Source organism: Topomyia yanbarensis, chromosome 3 (genome assembly GCF_030247195.1).
Source record: "Topomyia yanbarensis strain Yona2022 chromosome 3, ASM3024719v1, whole genome shotgun sequence".
NCBI classification, from domain to species: Eukaryota; Metazoa; Arthropoda; class Insecta; order Diptera; family Culicidae; genus Topomyia; species Topomyia yanbarensis.
The window spans coordinates 275314415-275333052 of record NC_080672.1 but is presented as its reverse complement, the minus strand read 5'-3'; the positions used below and the strand labels follow the sequence as shown (position 1 = coordinate 275333052).

General features: G+C 37.5%; 1 protein-coding gene across 1 annotated transcript; it reads left to right on the top strand.

Annotated features, from left to right (window-relative positions):
- Positions 1 to 13989: 13989 nt before the first annotated feature.
- On the top strand, positions 13990 to 15186 carry LOC131688590 (uncharacterized). The gene is made up of 2 exons (XM_058972945.1): positions 13990 to 14246; positions 14306 to 15186. Exons 1-2 carry the CDS (start codon positions 14117 to 14119, stop codon positions 14920 to 14922), a joined length of 747 nt encoding a protein of 248 aa, XP_058828928.1. The 5' UTR covers positions 13990 to 14116; the 3' UTR covers positions 14923 to 15186.
- Positions 15187 to 18638: the final 3452 nt, after the last annotated feature.

Genomic DNA, 18638 nt, shown 5'->3' with positions numbered 1-18638 from the left:
CTATCACGACATCGAGCACGTTGTCTGGGTATGCGTCGGGTATTTGGACGCCAGGTCTCATTTAAAGGATTCCCTTCGGGCCCGAGGTAGACCACCCAATGTCCCAGTCCGAGATATGCTGGCAAATCGTGATTTCCCCTATATGTCCCTTATTTATACTTTCATAAAAACGATAAATATCCCAATTTAGCCCCTCTCTTTTTATTTCTCGTTTTAGAAGTTTTCTCCTGCCTTTTGGGACCGATCAGCTCCAGACTGCAACTATGTAACCGCCGTCGCACTTACCACTACGGAAACTGAAGCGAGAGCGACTCGAGGTCCGATGACTTTTGAAGGATTCCCCGCGGGTCCGAAGAATACCATCCGCCAATCCGACCTACTAGACTGAGGCGCTAATTTGTCTCGCTGATCTCCCGTTTGCCCGAAAGTTGCAAGTTTTGCTCTTCTCTCCCGGTCACCATCTACGCTTTCTCTCCCCTGTCCTTGATACAACTGCTTCTACAGCCCCCTCTGAATATCTTGACCAAGCATAAGTCTCCGCTAAAAAAGTTCAAATTTGTATTCTGTATTCCTAGTTTTAAGATAGTTGTAATTTTACCTCTTTGTTAAAACTATTGTCCCCCATCTTGTAAATAGAATTGTATCCCTAGTTTTAAAACACCGGTGAATTTTCTCATAAACATTTGTTCCCCCTTTTGTGTACCAAACTACATTGTTAGTTTTAAGATAACTGTAAATATTTCCTAAAAAACTATTACTATTGAATTCCTTGTTTTAAAATTTTTCATAAAAAAAAATCTTTTGCTCCCTCTCTTGTATATAGAATCTTATTTCTAGTCTTAAGATAGCTGTAAAATTTTTCTTTTAAAAAAAAAAATATTTCACCATTGTAACCTCCTAGTTTTAAAATATCCAAAATGTAAAAACAAAAGAATTTGGCACCGCCAAGCTAACGCATTTGTGCCTATCAAATAAACGAAATGAATAAAAAAAAAAAAATCATGAAACTCTTCAGATCACGCGAGAAAAGAATATATCCGCCTAATAGGAAAGTGTCATCTTTGTATCATACACAGTCGATCCTTCTCTCTGATAGTCTTCACTTAATTCCCTACGTAGTCCAAAATATGAAGAAGTTTGACATTGGTACTAATTGGGTCTCGGCTTCGAGTTGGAATTTTATTTATGGAACGACTTTTTATAACCACAATAATACCCCGATTACATTTCGAAGAAATGTATAAGCCAAATAGTTGCAAATGGCTGTAATTTCAGAATAATTGCAAATAAAACTAAATTTTTTACTCGTTTCATTCATATTTTGGCAGTGGTAAGCTTTTTCCGAGAAGAAAATGAAGTTTTTGTTGTAAGCTACGACTCACTTGCGGGTGAAATAAAGCAAACTGTATCACTTTGCCAGTTCAGGAGCTGAATCGTAGATGTAGCATGACTAATTTTGGTTTTGCCGCAAATCGTCAATCACGGCAGGCATTCCCCAGGGCTCTATGCTCACATCATAAAACAGAGGCGGTATGGATTAGAAGTGGAAAGACAGCAATAGGCGAAAGTCGCGGTCGGAGAATATATCATCTCGACTCGAAGCGTGAAATTATGGTATTGGGAGTGATATTTGACAACCGTCTGAATTTCCAGTCGATGATGCTATGGGGAAGACAGTAAGAGCAACCACGGCTTTGGTCGAGGAGCCAGTGTAGTGGACGCCACGAACCATCTGGAATCGCCGGAGCGAAGCCCGTGAGCAGGCTAGTTCCACTACCAGGGACTAGATCGAATAGGTCGAGTGAAGCACCAACGGTTGGTCGAGTACTTGAAGAATTTCCAGTATCATTTTGTTGTAGAGATATTTATCAAGGCCAAATCACCTTGTATTCCATAGATAACATTTCCTGGACAAGATATGTTCTATTTTTTTAAGATATCAAGAGCTAGCATGTGGGAAACCAAATAGCTTAAAATTCTACCTCTAGGTAGCACCAGTGAACATGCTATTTTTTCAGTTCGCAGTATCTCAAAATCGAATCAGCCTCCCCACGAAGTAACGCTTTGATGCAGTTTCCTGTGGCAAAATAAAAGAAGAAAAGTAAGGACTGTTTCTAGTGGTTATGCACAAAAGTGAGTCCCACCCACATTCTCAGAGCGCAAAAAAATTGTCGAAAAACAACTACAAATTCGATTGTAAAGCTGACGTAGATTTAATTACGTTCCTCAGCATAGATATCACATGAAATGAAACAAATAAAATCTCAACAAATCATCATCTAGCTGGCGCCAAAATGGCTAGAAATTTTTTTCAGCGAGTTGGTCCGATTCCGTACACTACACAACAAATTCACCCTTGATGATTTATTGCACTATATTATATTTGCATAGGCCTATGAAAAAAATTCCAAGGGCCAAACATTTTCACGTAGCCACAAACCTTAGAAACATCAAAGGGTGAAATCAAGTATTTAGTCATACAACCAACATTCACAATATGTATACCGATTGATTCCCAACGCGATTTCCACTTACAGCGGAGTAGGGGAAAGAGGGTAACAGTGGAACTATGAAAACAATTCGTTTTCATAGTTTCACTGTTACCCTCTTTCCCCTACACCTACATAAATCTGTCTAGTGGATCACCGGTCGAGAATGACGAACAGTTTAACACCTGAACGGTGACATAATGAAATTAACACCTGGTGCCATTGATGACATTGAATCCGGCAACCCTGCGATACTTCGATAATTCGCTAGATTCTTAAGTGACAGTATTGAAACATCGAGATTTGAATAAACTTGATTTTGTATTTGATATTTTATACCACCCTCTAATTGCTGCAATCTATCTTCCAGCCACTAAGCGAGTGCACTTGAAATTTGTCGGGCATTTGCCTAATCAAACTTCGGCACGGTACTGACAAAGCACAGGTTGATGCTTTTCAGAGGTGAGAATAGGAACGAGAAAGATTATTACCATATAGTTTCTTGAAGATGAGATACTCGAAGCGTGAAATTGCTCTTTTGGGAATGGTCATTTTCGTTTTGCACAGATTGAACAATATCCCTAGCAGATCGGGTTGAGTTGATTTTGGTTCCACTAAACCAATGTTACTTAACCGAAAATGGTTCCGATCTAACATATATGCTTGATGAAATATATATAATTATTGAAACATGGTGGTGGGTTTTTGTAGCTCAAAATAATTTGCAGCAACCTTCGATTGAATAGGGGAACATGGGAAGAATTGACCAAGCGCGGAATTCTATTATTCTATTAAATTCTTGAAAAATTTTCAAATATATTACTATACTTGTTTCTGTCCCTTAAGGTAATTTTAAAAATTTGGAATGAAAAATCCATTATTTATAGAAAATATTTCGTAATTAATAAATTTGCATTAAATGATGTAATTTTTCATCAAACTTTGCATGGGCATGTCTACTCGACTAATAATTACCTTTAAAATACTCATACATTATTTTACTCTTTGTGAACTAGTGAAATTATTCTACATAAATAGGAACATTGAAATAGTTATTACTAAAATTTGCACAACATTGAATACAATTACTAATGTTGGGGAGACTTGACCAAGAGGGAAATAAGTTGAATAAAGATAAACATTTTCTAATATTTACTACGCTATAGTACCTACTGTTAATGTTAGTCTCATCACAAAAAAAAAATCTCACATCAAGCATCAGTCTATATCTTTTAGTACTAGTAAACAAAGTTAGCAGTAATATGGCTGATTACGTGACGTATGAATATGCAATGTAAGCAGTACAAGTACTTATAAGCAAATGCATTAAAAGCAGTCGAAATTTATGTAATGCAATTCTTTCATATTTTTACTGCTACATAAGGATCTCGACATTATGGAAAAAATGGTTACAGTATGTTTTATGTCATTATTTTTTGCTCTGATTTTTCAAAATTCTCTTGGTGTCCCAACCATTTCGCTCAGAAGATCGAAAGCCATTTTTGAAAGTTGTGCGAGCCTACCTAAATGCCTCCGACCCGTAAGTTGCTGATATGAACGAATTTATTTGACCCACGACCTCATCCAAGTCACTTGGAGACTCAATCGTTAGAAAATACCGTAAAACGGGGTATCTTTTATCACATGAGACATATCAATAACTGCTCTCTAACAAATTTTTTTTTTTTTGTTTATGTGTTGTACCGTCACCAGCAGACCCCTTGGCCCCAATGGTGGTTGCTTAAACTTATTACATTTTAGAATAGGCATTAGTTTGGCTTTTATCGAATTCCTCGTCAGGTTCAAGTCAAAAACCGTCGCCACACTGTTAAAAACACGCTGAACAACACTCTGGCGCCCATAGTTGGTTCTCCTGAACGGGACTCTCAGAAAAAAAGTTATTGAGTAGAGCTCAAACGCGAGCTTGAAGATCCAGGCGTCCGAGGATTGTAGGGTAATCCACCCTGACAGATAGTAAGTCCGAGACGAATAGGTCTCGAGAGCAGTCCCTCCGGATGCTTAGAGTATCGAGCTGTATTAACTGACAATGGTTTGCGTAGCTCGGCGGCTGAAATCTGTCTTGCCAAGGAATGCAAAGCGTATGAACCGGCGTTGGACGGCCTCGATTCTGTCAACGCCATTCTGGTAGTAGGGGTTCCAAACTGCAGAGCAATATTCTAATGTTGAGCGAACCAGCGCGCAATAGAGTGATTTTAAACAGTATACGGCTCTGAAATTTTTCGCTATTCGAAAGATGAACCCAAGCTGTCTTGGTGCCTTATCCACAATGGATGATTTATGTGGTTTGAACGTTACTGCCGAATTCATGATCACTCCGAGATCCTTGACGTGAGAGTGTCTTGGAATGCTCGAGTCGAAGAAATGGTAGTTAAACTGAATCGGATAGCGTTTCCGCGTGAATGTAACGATTGAGCATTTACTCGGGTTTAAAACCATTCTGTTTAGATCACACCACGCACTAAAGCTCTTCAATTCACTCTAAATCCCCTATTTGACGAAAAAATTTCATTTCGTCGGCGAAATAAAGGCGAGGTCCTTGTAATTTGATGTTGACGTCATTAAAGTAGATGAGGAATATCACTGGACCGAGATGGCTTCCTTGTGGGATGCCGTATGAAGCGAAGAATGGTGCAGATAGACAGTCCCTAATGCTGATTTGGAGTTTCCTTCCATCGAGGTAGGAACAAAACCAGCGCAGGAATTGTTAAAAAATACCAAGTTTGTCCAGCTTCGCTATTGCGATATCATGAATGGTTTTGTCGAAGGTCGCAGATAGATCCATGTAAATAGCATCGGTTTGCAATCCATCAGCGAGTTGCGATACATCACTTAAACACGAGATTCTCCGATAAGTTTTGGATAATAATTATTGTTATAGTTATAAGTTTTGGATAATAGGTATTGTTTGTTATAGTTATAATTCAATATTTTGAGAAACACATCGAAAACCTCATAAAAAATCATGCAGCAAATCAAAAAAAAAATCATGGACGGAAGGATTAAAAGTTATTTACATAAAAAGTTCAATAACTCTGTAACGGTTTCGATTTGATCCTATGTGTAGAACGATATGCTCCAAATATAATAGCTCTCGAGAGGTTCTTAACCATGATCAAACACCCTGTAGTTAATTGTAATATTGGATCTAGTGAAAACAGTAATTATCTGCGCCATGATTGGTCCTAACTATTTGATAGACTTAACGAGTGCTGCTAGGACTACCCCTTTGTTATCAAATTAACTGCCCCATACTTAAAAAAATCGCCAATTTGCGTTCTGACGTCGTAGCAGCTGCTGCATTTCATGTCAGCTCGAATTCTTTCACCGATAGGATTTCATTTCAATGATGCACTGGCGGAACCGAATAAACGGATTGTCCTCTCCGGCGTTCGCTTCTTTGTTGGGGGTAACCGTTGTTGTCTTGGAGATATTGGAGATACCGTCATCGGGGGTTACTTTACGCCACAAATAGAACGTTTTGTACATTACACTCAAGAACTACGATCACGCAACTTCAAATTTGAAACTGTTTGATGTTTTACATATGGCAAAAGTACCTCCAAAGTCAGTGAAAAGAACTTTTGGAAAATCAAGATTGAACATGGGATATAAAGAACTAAAAATTGGCGTAAAGTCGCCCCCACAGGGGTACTACTTTACGCCAAAAAGTTTTTTTGCTTGATTTATTGTCATAGATTATGATCGTCATTTATATGTGAATTCAAATGAATGTCGTGCTCGTAGAAATAAAAAGGTATGTTCAAGAACTGCGTACCACGCTTCCAATAATCTTGTTTTGGAGAGTCAATAAGTCCAACAATTAAAAACAACAATCCGAGAAAAAACGCTCTTCATAATATACTTTTTCATTGAGCCTTATGAAGTAGACAACCTTGTTTTAGTATTTTTCTAAAAGTACTTTTATTCCGGAGTAGTTGTATTCCGGAGTACAAAGGTTTTTCCAACAGAAATGCGAATAGTACTGTTATATTTAATGGTCAGGTCAGTTCATCCATCTTTAATGAGATATCCATCTCCAATATATTGATGACCGTTTTGTTTAGTAATGTTGTAACCATAAGTTCATTCGCCTACACTGCAGAACTATTCCCCGCTGCTTATTCTGTCATTCCACGACAAATTGCTTCCATACACATAGTTGAAATACTTCTAGAAACAATGGCGTTTTTATGTTTGCCTCCATTGCAACTATACTACTCAACTTGCAAATTGTCGATTGCTGTTATTTTTCAAAACAGTCAAACTAGTACGCTAATAAAAACCTGCTTTGAATTAGAATCAAATCCCAAAACAAGTGTAAATTTTTGATCAAATATACAGATTTTGCAATATAGACTTAAGTAAAGCTTGGCGTAAAGTAGCCCCAAATTTTAAATAAAATGGACATATGGTCACCAATTACCAAAAAATCAAAAATACGGACAAATAGTACAAACACAAATAATTGTTTTACATAGCCAGGTTAATTTCACGTAATCTATATCCTCTTATCTAATAATTTGACTAGTATATCACACTTTCACAAGAGATTTTAATGGCGATTTCGCTTGAACCTCAAACTGAGTCAGGTTCTAACCCCAACCGCTTTCAGTTCATACATTTTGACAGCAGTTGGGGTTAGGAACCCGGATTGAATTTTACAATAGCATTTACCCTACAAACAATCATAAAACAATAAATATTATAGTTATTACTGTTTCAACATTGTTCGATACCAAATTCTCATAGTAGATTTGCAATAAAATTTCATATAACAATAAATTTCACTGTTCAGCAAAAAAACTGATACAGTGCATTCACATTAAATTTTACTGTTTTCAAGAAAAAAATGCATGGAGAAAAATTGATTTTTTTAATGTTAAGATACATAACCACCCCCCTTTTTCACTGTAAAAGTATATTTTACATTGAAATTTACTGTAAAAACCTATTTTAATCCACCTAGCGGTGCAATTGTGCCTTTCTCAATCATGAAACACGAGAATGTGTGCGTTGTTCATATTCATTAAAAACTTTTAAATGCATATATTACATTTTATTATTATACATCACATGACAACTATATACAGGAAAATAAATCATTATTCGAGCTCTAAAAATTTAAAAAAGAAAAAAACAGCCACGGTAATATTGAACTGAAAAAAAAGGTGCGAAATCGGCAAAGTCCCAAAAAGTCGATTTTTATAAAAAAAAAATTTTCGAGGTAACATAAAATCTCGACGTTTCATGCATTTTAAAGATGTTTGGCATCAAAAATACGAATTCGATTTCTGAAATTTCATGGGGTCCCCCCTTTGAAAAAAAAAATTAGAGTTCCGGCTTATATGGGAATTTCATATGTGACCGGACAATTTAGTCTATATTTCCGGACCCATATAAGCGATCGGTACGAAATTTTATAGACATCTGTGGGGATATTATAGCTATCATTTGGGACCAAGTTTGTGAAAATCGGCCCAACCATTTCCGGGAAACTGATGTGAGTTCCTAAATTTTGAAAGATGGCCGTTTTTCCCGGGCACTTCCGGAACCGTCTATGGTGGTTAGGGCATTGCAAAAAAAATTTTTTTTTTGAATTCTCAAAGGCCCCCCCTCTCATATTGTGACAAAGGTGAAAGTAAGGTCAGATGCCAAATTTCACATCATTTGGACAAATTTGGACCCCCGCCCACTTCGCTTGAAATTTTTTGAAATTTGTGCTATGGGAAAATATGGAGGAAAAATACATTAAATGCTATAACTTTTGAAGTAGCAATCAGAAAATTACAATTTATACCTCTTTTGGAAGGAAATAATTTTAGTATGTGAATGGAGGTATTCTTGTTTCTAGAAAAATACGGGAAAGTGGGGTACTGGGTCATTTTGGACCCAAAATCCCATATTTTTAATGATTTTTCTGCTCCGTGATGCAGATCATACATATTTTGTAGTTTTTCTAATATGAAAAAATCTCAGAAAACGATCGGAACCCTTTTGACCTTAGTCCGAATACGAGAAGTTGGGATTATAGGGCCTTTTGTCATTCATTTTAAAATTTATCATTTTCTCATGCATATATCTCTATTATTCTTCAATCAATTTTCATAAAATGTAACTTGTTGAACGTGTAAAATTCTGAGGAATAAAACAAAAATAAAAACGTTAAAGGTAAAATCCAGAAACATCTAACTTTTTGATATTTACTCTACAAATCACATTTTTTTCATTATTTGTCCTAATACCTCAACTTCCCCTATTTTTCCAGGAATGAAACTTTTCTCATGTGATCTCTAAGCATATTTTACACTAAAAGTAGTAAATTAAATAAGAATTTTGTTGTTAAATGGAGTTAATATGTGCGATTTTATGATAAAAATGTGAAATCGACACTATATGTCAGATAATTTGATGTTCCTGAATTTTACCGGTAACGAATCTATTTTTGTTATAATTCTAAGGATTTTCCACGTTCAACAAGGTATAGTTTATGAAAATTGAGCGAATAATAATAGAGATATATTCACGAGAAAATGAAGTTTAAAATGAATGACAAAAGGCCATATAACCCCAACTTCTCATATTCGGATAAAGTTCAAAAAGGCCCCGATCAATTTTTGAGATTTTTTTCACATTAGAAAAACTACAAAATATGTATGATTTGCATCACGGAGCAGAAAAATCATTAAAAAATAAGGGATTTTGGGGCCAAAATGACCCAGTATCCCACTTTCCCGTATTTTCCTAGAAACAAAAATATCTCAATTCAAATACTAAGATTATTTCCTTCCAAAAGAGGTATAAATTGTAATCTGATAGCTACTTCAAAAGTTATAGCATTTAATGTATTTTTTCTCCATATTTTCCATAATTTCAAAAAATTTCAAGCCAGGTGGGCGGGGATCTAAAATTGTCCAAATAATGTGAAATTTGGCATCTGAGCTTACTTTGACATTTGTCACAATATGAGAGGGGGGGGGGGGGCTTCGAAAATTCAAAAAAAAAAATTTTTTTTGCAACGCCCTAATGGTGGTCAATGTAGTCAACGAAAGTTTGGTTGGCCGTCAGTGACCTAGAACAGCAAATTTAAGTTGTTTGAGAGACATTTTAGCGAAATTTTTACCTTTTTTGCTTTCATCGGAGTATCGGTTTGAATCACAATTTGCTATGTGATCGCACGCCACAACCTGTAACTCCGGAACCGGAAGTCGGATCGGGATGAAATTAAATAGCCATTTACGGGGACGCAATACCTTTCATTTGAGGCCAAGTTTAGTCGAATCGGTCTAGCCATCTCCGAGAAACCGATGTGACTGTTATTCTGAATTTAGATACTTCCGCCGGGGCTTCCGGAACCGATGATGGTGGCCAATGTGGCCAAATAGACTTTGAATGGATGTTAGTGACCTAATACTACAAATCGAAGCAGTTGTGGTCATATTTTGGAAAAATTTTCACCTTTATACATTCATTGCAGAATTTATTAAAATCGACATTTTCTGCGTGTTCTTACTCATCACCCTGTAATTCCGGAACCGGAAGTCGGATCCATTAGAAATTCAATAGCAGCCTATGGGAACGAACTTTCATTTGAGACTAAGTTTGTCAAAATCGGTTCAGCCATCTCTGAGAAAAATGAGTGACATTTTTGGTCACATACACACACATACGCACATACACACACACATACAAACACACATACATACACACACAGACATTAGCCGAACTCGACGAACTGAATCGAATGGTATATGTCACTCGGCCCACCGGGCCTCCGTTAAAAAGTCGGTTTTCAGAGCAATTGCAATACCTTTCTATTGAGAAAGGCAAAACGTTAAAGTTTATTGTTTTTGTATTGTAGCATAACACTAAAACTTACTTTAAATTATTGTAAAATTACTGTACTGTCACAGTGAAAATCATGGTTTTGTTACTGTACATTTGTATTCGGGAACTAACTCAGTTTCGCCTCAAACAAAAACCACATAAGTTATAATGCTTTTTGCGTATATTTTATATTTCAGTTTCATCGCCTACTACTATTATTTGCAATGATATTCTTAAACCTATTTCCGTTTCATATATTTGTGTTGAACCAGCTTTGTTTTTGTTTTGTTTTTGTCAAAATATAACGTTCAATTTGAACTAGAAGCTCAAGTATCATTCTTTAATTTTGGCGTAAAGTAGCCCCCGTGACGTAAAATAACCTCTGATGACGGTAGTTGTTGTAGAGCGAATATTTATTCCTGTCTGATTCATGGATATTAGGTTTGCTGCCGTTTGTGGTGTAGCATCCCGAGCAGAAACACATAACAAGAATATTTCAAAACTATATCTCCCGTTGTTACTTGTTATAATTTTCTGTTATTTTAACTACTAACGAGACCAAATTTATAATACAATATGTTACGAAAATTGCATTCTGTTATAATCTTGTTATTTCATTCTGATCGGGATAAGATGATTGCGTGGTGTTTTTGATTGTAGTAGACGAACTTACCGTAGCTGCTTCTGCGCAAAGTTTTCCGCAAGGAATTGGCACGTAGCAATCTGTCCTGGGTGCGTAACTAGTGTTATCTGATTAAAAGTCCTATTTTCAGTTGATCTGCTTATAATGGTCACGTATGAAAGGATTGGCTTGGTCGGACGCATTCTCACCCCATGAACACTATTTGAAAGTCCCGAAAAGAAGTTTCTCCAATTATCATCTGTGATGGAATCCACTTCTCCGTAACTTGACATGAATTTTTTAATCACGATGTCAGGGGTGCGCAGGAATATGTCATGTAAGCGAACTTCTGTAAAATATGCGGGGATGCTAATTTTAACGTTGCCGCATTCAGCGTTATGCTCCATATTGTTCCGCGAATGACTCTACTTGAGTAATGTACTTGAACATAACTAGCATTTGGTGTGAAATATGATGCAGTTGAAGGGTGTTCACTTCTGCCAGATTGACCTCCATTTGAACTTTGTTCCACTTTCCGAATAGCTGGTCTTACGAGATATTTTGAAAAGTCTATAGTAACACAGTTGGCCTGCAGTGGGGTTTGCTTTTGCTGTGATGCGATACTCAACACTGTTTCACACGGTAGGTAGAGGCAGAGCCGGAGCGTGCGGATGGTCGGGTTGTCCCTCGCCAAGGGCGCCAACCTTGGGGAGTCGCTAAAATCTTGGTCTGCTTCATAAAATAAGTGAGGTTAAGTCATAAAATAAATCAGGATAGGAGTATCGTTTCCAGGTACACACAAATTATTGTCCGAAAGTCGCACTGGTAAAGAAAGCCAAGGTAGACAGTGAAAAGGTGCAAAACTAAGACTCTACCAAAGGCGCCAGATAACTATACGCCACGGTCCTGTTAGTTCAGAAAAACAACGAACAAGACAAAGGGAGTGGAAATGCGGTCATGGGCAGTAAGCAGGCCACCTTTTTGAGCTATATTAATTATCATCGACTAAATAATTCCATGCCGTATCGTGAAAATTGAGGTCTGCTCAATGCCGGCAGGAGTTCCGCAATATCGCAAAGTTTCTGGTTCCCAAACTAGGTCCAATCCTGCATTACGTTGAATCTCTGATAAAAATATCACATGAGGTTTTCGGCGTTTCTTGAAACGTTGGAAACTGCTTGTTTCTTTTCAAATGTCTAAGACCTGGTGTTTTTTGCTTCGGATTTGGGGAAGAGCTTCCTCTTCCCGGTATATTGAGGGCCTCTCAAGAAAGAAAATTGACGGACTCTCAAGAGAGAAAACAAATATTGCTACTAAGATCTATTTGCTTGTAATTAGTGCAATACTGCATGCATGACGTTCTGCACAAACAACCGATGATGCTGACGATCCTTGTCGAAGAAAACGTAAAACAGTCTAACTAAAGACCACCCAAGACTAGTTTGAAGGGACACACCATTTTGTCCCGTCCGGTGCGATTGCCATATAATGCCTTCGCTCACTGGAGCAAGAGGTCTTTGAAACAGCCAATTCTGTCCTTCAGTAGATTCACGCGTGCCAAGTCCGAATCGATAACTACACCATCGATCTCAACTTTGTGTGCGGGTTTGTAAACACGTTAGTTCTATATAAAAGTCTTGTCGTCGTAACGTCACTTGTTTACTTTAGACAAAATATCACAATTTGAGCTAATTTAAGTGAATTTTCGAGATATCTTGCACAGTTCAATATTTCGGAATACTAAATCTATTATTTTGCTGGATATTTTCGGCTAATTTAAGACTAAGAGAAACGAAAGCAATGAAATTGAAAGACGGATAGGTATTCTAGAGCGAATCAGTTATAAACATAGAATTGAAAACTAGGACTAGGCAGGCTCATATGGAGATGATCGAAAGAAAATATAAAGGATCCTTTTTGTCTTCTGCTAGGTAGAATTTGGGTGTTGTCCAAGTCCACCGCATGGCCATTGATAGAACATAACTCATGATTTACTACCAACGCCGACAAAAAATTCTTCACCAGTCCTCGCATAGGACGTACATGCTTTCATTTCTCTTAGCCTTAAATTTGCCGAAAATAGCCAACAAAATCGTTACAGTAGAACCTTGCGGCAATTAAAACATAGCAACGTTTTGAGGAATATTAAAATTCTCTACCGACTATCTTTCATCCAAAATAGATCGCCAGTTCAATGTGTTTGATTTTAAATGGAAACATGGAGTCTTTGATAACGAATCTTGTTCGACATCTATTTTAGGATTATTTGGGCCATTTCAGTAGAGTTCATTTATGCACAGGCCTGACTCAAAGTGGAAACTGTAGAGTATGAAGGAAGGGACAGAAATCATGGGGGATATAATTTGAAAGACACTTAAAAGTATTGCACCTCGAAAAAAATTTCAAAATTCAAAATTCGAAAAAAACAAAATAATCAAAATATCAAATTACAATTAGAAACAAAATATCAAAACAATAGCACAAAAACTACAATGTACAAATGAATTGATATTACAACATCCTTATCGATTTAGATTATTTAATCAATCTGCAATAAGACAAGTTTGGAATCCAAGGCGTTTCTCGCGTATCAAACCGTGCCATCGTCGTAGCTTAGGAAAACCGCGTGGCTACCAAGTGACATAACTATCCCCTTCTAGGTGTGAGATCTGTATGTACGTTTAGCAAATTTCCATCTTTGTTTGTACACTTCAAAATTCATGTGTGATCTCCCGATACAGTAAGTATTGAATTTTGCAATCATCACACGTTGCATACTTCATTTAGTCAACGCTATTTTGCCTGCTACGGCCGATTCAAAAGACTCGCTTCACCGACGCTATTCTGCATAATCGAATGCAAGCCAATTTTCTGTTTGATAAATCGGACCAGGCACGTACGCGCAGTTCGCGGTTGATACTTGTTTGTCATGCGTATCGGCTGGACTGTGGTATATGTGTATGATCAAACAATTAGAATTCATGTAGTAATAAAAAGATGCGAGCTCTTTTCCACGAAACGAGTGAGATGACTGGGACCGAGAAATCTTCCGACAGAACCCCTCATATAAAAAGCTACATATACCGCGATTTTGGCCATTCATTCATACCAAGTGTAGACTTTACGTCGTACAATCCAACCAGTAGGGTTAAGTTTCAAAATGGTTATTTTCAAAGTGAGTTGTCTAGTCTTACTATTAGCGGTCAGTGAAGTGCTTAGCGATGATTTAGATAGCAGTAAAGAATCTGATTTGGAGGGTGCGGAAACCGCTTTTTTGGCAAAGAAAATATGTAAGATTTCCAAGCAACCCTGACACTAGAACCGATATTGAACACGTGTTTAATTATAGTGCTTCTGAAAGGACTGGGATTAGGTGGAGTTCTATTGGCATCGCAAAATTCTGGCTCTGGAAGTTCCGGTTTCAGTGGATTGGGTGGATTAGGAGGACTGGGGCAGTTAACCAGTCAATTCAGCAGTAAATTTAGCGGCCTGGGCGGAGGAAGTAGCAGTTATTCCGCTCCACCTCCTCCTCCACCACCGACTTACAGCAGCTACAGTTCCAATTACGTTTCTGTTCCTGCTCCACAGCCAACTTATGAAACCTACAGTGCGAATTACGTGGCCGCTCCAGTCCAAGCTCCTCCTCCACCACCACCACCACCATCCTACACGACCTACAGTGCTAACTACGTAGCCGCCCCAGCTCAAGCTCCTCCACCACCACCACCTCCACCACAACCCGCAGTAACTTATTCCGCTCCAGCACCAGCTCCAGTGCCGTACGCCGACGTTCCCGCTTCGGCTCCAGTTGCTACAGGATACAACGGAAACTTCCAACTGATTGGTATTTTGACACCTGTTCAACCAGTTCAAGCACCGGCACCGGTCAGCTATTCCAGTCAAGTTTCAACCGGTTACTATGGAGCATCAGGTTCCGTATCTTCCGGTCAGCCATGTGACAATTAACTGTTAGTAGTACCGCATCATAAAGTGTTCAAATCTACTTCGATTACCATGGGTAAAACCATTTTTCAGGGATACAAAAATGCTCGTAATGATTTATGATCTGATATTCTGTAACTAGACTTAGCTTAAAGAACTGACTCTTGAGACTATCTTCTAAAAAAACTATTTTCAACATTTATCAGCACAGCATCCGATTATATCGACCAAAGCGAATCATTGAAGTAAAATATATTTACCATCACCATTGGTGGAAACGAAACCAAATTAATGATTGTGTATTTATTCGACATTTCTGTTAACGAGGGTTGCGTGGTCAGTGTCATCTCTTATTCCATAACAGGCTAGCGAACGCGATAAAATATGTAAATTGATCAGTGGCTTTGTTCTTGAAATCCAACGAAAAGCGGGACGGCCACTTCATTATTATGGTAGCAGTACTGAAATAGAAGTTTGAAAAATAGTTCGTAGCGTGAATAAAACAGTACATTTATGTTCAACTGAACATTATACAATATTTAAATCAGGGAACATAAAAGTATAATTTGGAAAATGGATAGTATATTTTTCTGCGTTAACTGTGTTCACATAATTTGCGGCAGCTCAGATATCAAATTGAGAGGCACCGAATTAATGGAATATTTATGTAGTACAAATCTGCAAAAATGTACTTAATGTTGAGAATCGCCCAACATTAGCGATGTAACTCTCTGCTCTGACGATATGACGCATGAGTTGTTAAACAGGCTAGAGCTGTTGTTCTTCCGACGACTGAATCTCCAAGTGACTTGGAAGAGGTAGCGGATAAAACAAACTCACTCATAGTAGCAGCATACCAAGAGTCTTGTCTACTTCCAGTTATGCGTGCCTCTAGAGGAACACTTTGATGGAATACCAAACTTGTTCGACTCAAAAAGTAATGTAGATGATCTTGGAATCGCAGACGCAGGGATGGGTCGAAGGCATTTAAGTTGGCTCGCACAAATGTCTCAAGCCTCAACGAGACTAGTAGATTAAATAAGTTACTTTTGAAATCGAAAGACTTTCATGTCAGGTCGATTATTTATTTATTTATTTATTTATTTATTTATTTATTTATTTATTTATTTATTTATTTATTTATTTATTTATTTATTTTTTTATTTTTTTATTTATTTATTTATTTATTTAGTTATTTATTTATTTATTTATTTAATTATTTACTTATTTATTAATAATTCATGCGAAAAAATAGTCCTAATGAATAGTAGGAGTCAAGTCATAAAAATTGTAGACCGCGAAACTTTCTGTGCAAACTTGTGCGATGGTTCACCAAACTCGAACAGATCCTCGACCGTGGAGAAAGTTCGAATACATGCGGTTATTGGTTCGTTGTAGAAAAGTCGTACTGAGTCTAGTTTGTAGTAAGCCAGATGAGCGCAGAGAACGTTGCGAGACACGAAAATCTAAAAGGGACAGGATCTTTGGGGAGTCAACTTCAGCGTTAAGAAGCTTAGTCACGAATACTAGAACTGCTAAGGGGCCGTACACTAATTACGTAAGGCTTTTTTAGAACTTTTCAACCTCCCCCTCCCCCCAGGTAAGAGTTCGTAAGATTTTGGTTAACTCCCCCACCCCCCTACATAAGATCTTATCATGATTTGTGTAATTAAAAAATCATATTTCATAATTCATTAAATTATACGATAACGAAAACAATACTTATACAACTATTGTATATGTCCGATTGAAATGAAATATGCCGAATATAATCTTCAAGAAGAGTTGCATAACGAATCGAATGCTTGACTGCAGAGGAAATAAAAATTAATTCACCAACCAAAGCATTCATTTGTTATTATATGGACAATTTAACCCGTTCATGCCCATGTTGTTTGTGGACAACAACGTTTTTAAACAGCTATAACTTTTGATTGAGGCAAGATTTGCTCACAAAGCAAGTAAGGCTAATAAATGTGACTATTGACTTTCATTTGAATATTAACAGTTATAAGGATCAGCTCTAGAACTGAAGTTATTACAATTAATCTGATTGAACTGCGATGGAGCAGTCCTGCCAGGGACCGTTTAGGTTTACGATGGAAAATGAATTTTTCATATAACTTCGTTATGTTGCAATATTAGTGAAAACTGTTAAAACTTATCAATTTAGACTATTTTTGGCTACGTTTTCCACGCAGTTGGACTATTGTAAATACTCTAGGAGAATTGTACTGAGCATTGGAAGGTAAAAATTGAGCAGCTTCTAGCACTGCAAGAAAAGCACCTACGTTTATGAAAAAAGGTTTTTCGAGTTTCTTAACCCCATCGTTTTCAAGGAAAAATATAGTTTTGAAAGCCTACATGCACTAGAAAAAAAATGAGCCTTTAAAGGCTGAAGTTAGCATCTTCTACATTTTCAAGCATATGTGAACTGAGTATTCTATATCTGAGGCTCTTTTGCTCAATAATTCCCCTCAGAGCTAGCATAGAAACAAAATTCAGTTTGCTTCTTAAACCGAACATGTCCGTACCTGAATGCGCTGCGTCGGGAGAACGAATGACGAGGGAAACGAACCAAAAATTTCATTCATCGCGGCGGGCATGAATTGATGCTATGAATACAATAGCTTTATATCGGCTTTCTATTTGCTCTATAATGGCACTAAATTCACTTAGAGCAAGCGGTACTGCTATATTTCAGCTGTGCATTTATGCATTATTGATGCTTAATGGAGTTTCAATGCAATATTAGTGCAAATGTATAGCCAATATAGTGCAATTGCTTAATGCTTATGGTTACTTGGGAATAGTGAATACTCGAATGACGAAGATATAGTTCTTTACTTTCTCAACTGTGTTTTTGACACACACTTTCCAGGCTGTACGAAGCCATCACTGCCCCCTGAGTTCTTTTAAGATAGTTCTGATTCTTGCGAATTTGTTCGTAGAGTCGTGATAACCGAATCGATCAAATAGGCGATTGAAAGTTTTGCTCTGTATAAGTCTCTGGGAAAAGATGGAATCATTCCAGCTCTACTTTAAAGAGGATATGAACACATATTTTGAAAACAATCTTACTTGTAGTCTTGCAACACAATACATTCCATTAGCGTGGCGGAAAATAACTGTAAAATCATTCCCAAAGGTGAACGCGAGGAGCCAAAGAGCTTTAGATCGATCAGTCTGACCTCCTTCGTTCTCCAAGCAGTGGAACACTTAAGCACTATTTAAACGTAGTATGAATGACAGTATTTGTTACTCTTAGTGCGAGAACTTCCACGGAAAGACAGTCGAATGTGAATGCTATTGAGATTGACCGTGCATGAAGGTTTTCTGTTTACGGTTACAGAATTACTGTTTACACCTATCCGATCCGTTTCAGTGACGGTTCAGTACCGTACACGGACATCAACATTCTTTCCAACAGCTTTCATACTTGTCCGGCACAGGTACCGAACGGACAAGTGTGAACTCTTGCATATAAAATATATGGGAGATTATTGATGTACATGCACGATACTGAACCGTCACTGTATCGGATCGGATAGGTGTAAACAGTAATTCTGTAACCGTAAACAGAAAACTTTCATGCATGGTCAATAGCATTCACATTCGAATGGCTTTCCGTTGAAGTTCTCACACTGGGATAGCAACACATACTGTCATTCATACTACGTGAGTGCCGTGGCGCAAAATGCTGTCTTTTTGCTTTTGGCTTCGGTTCAGTCAGTGTGACT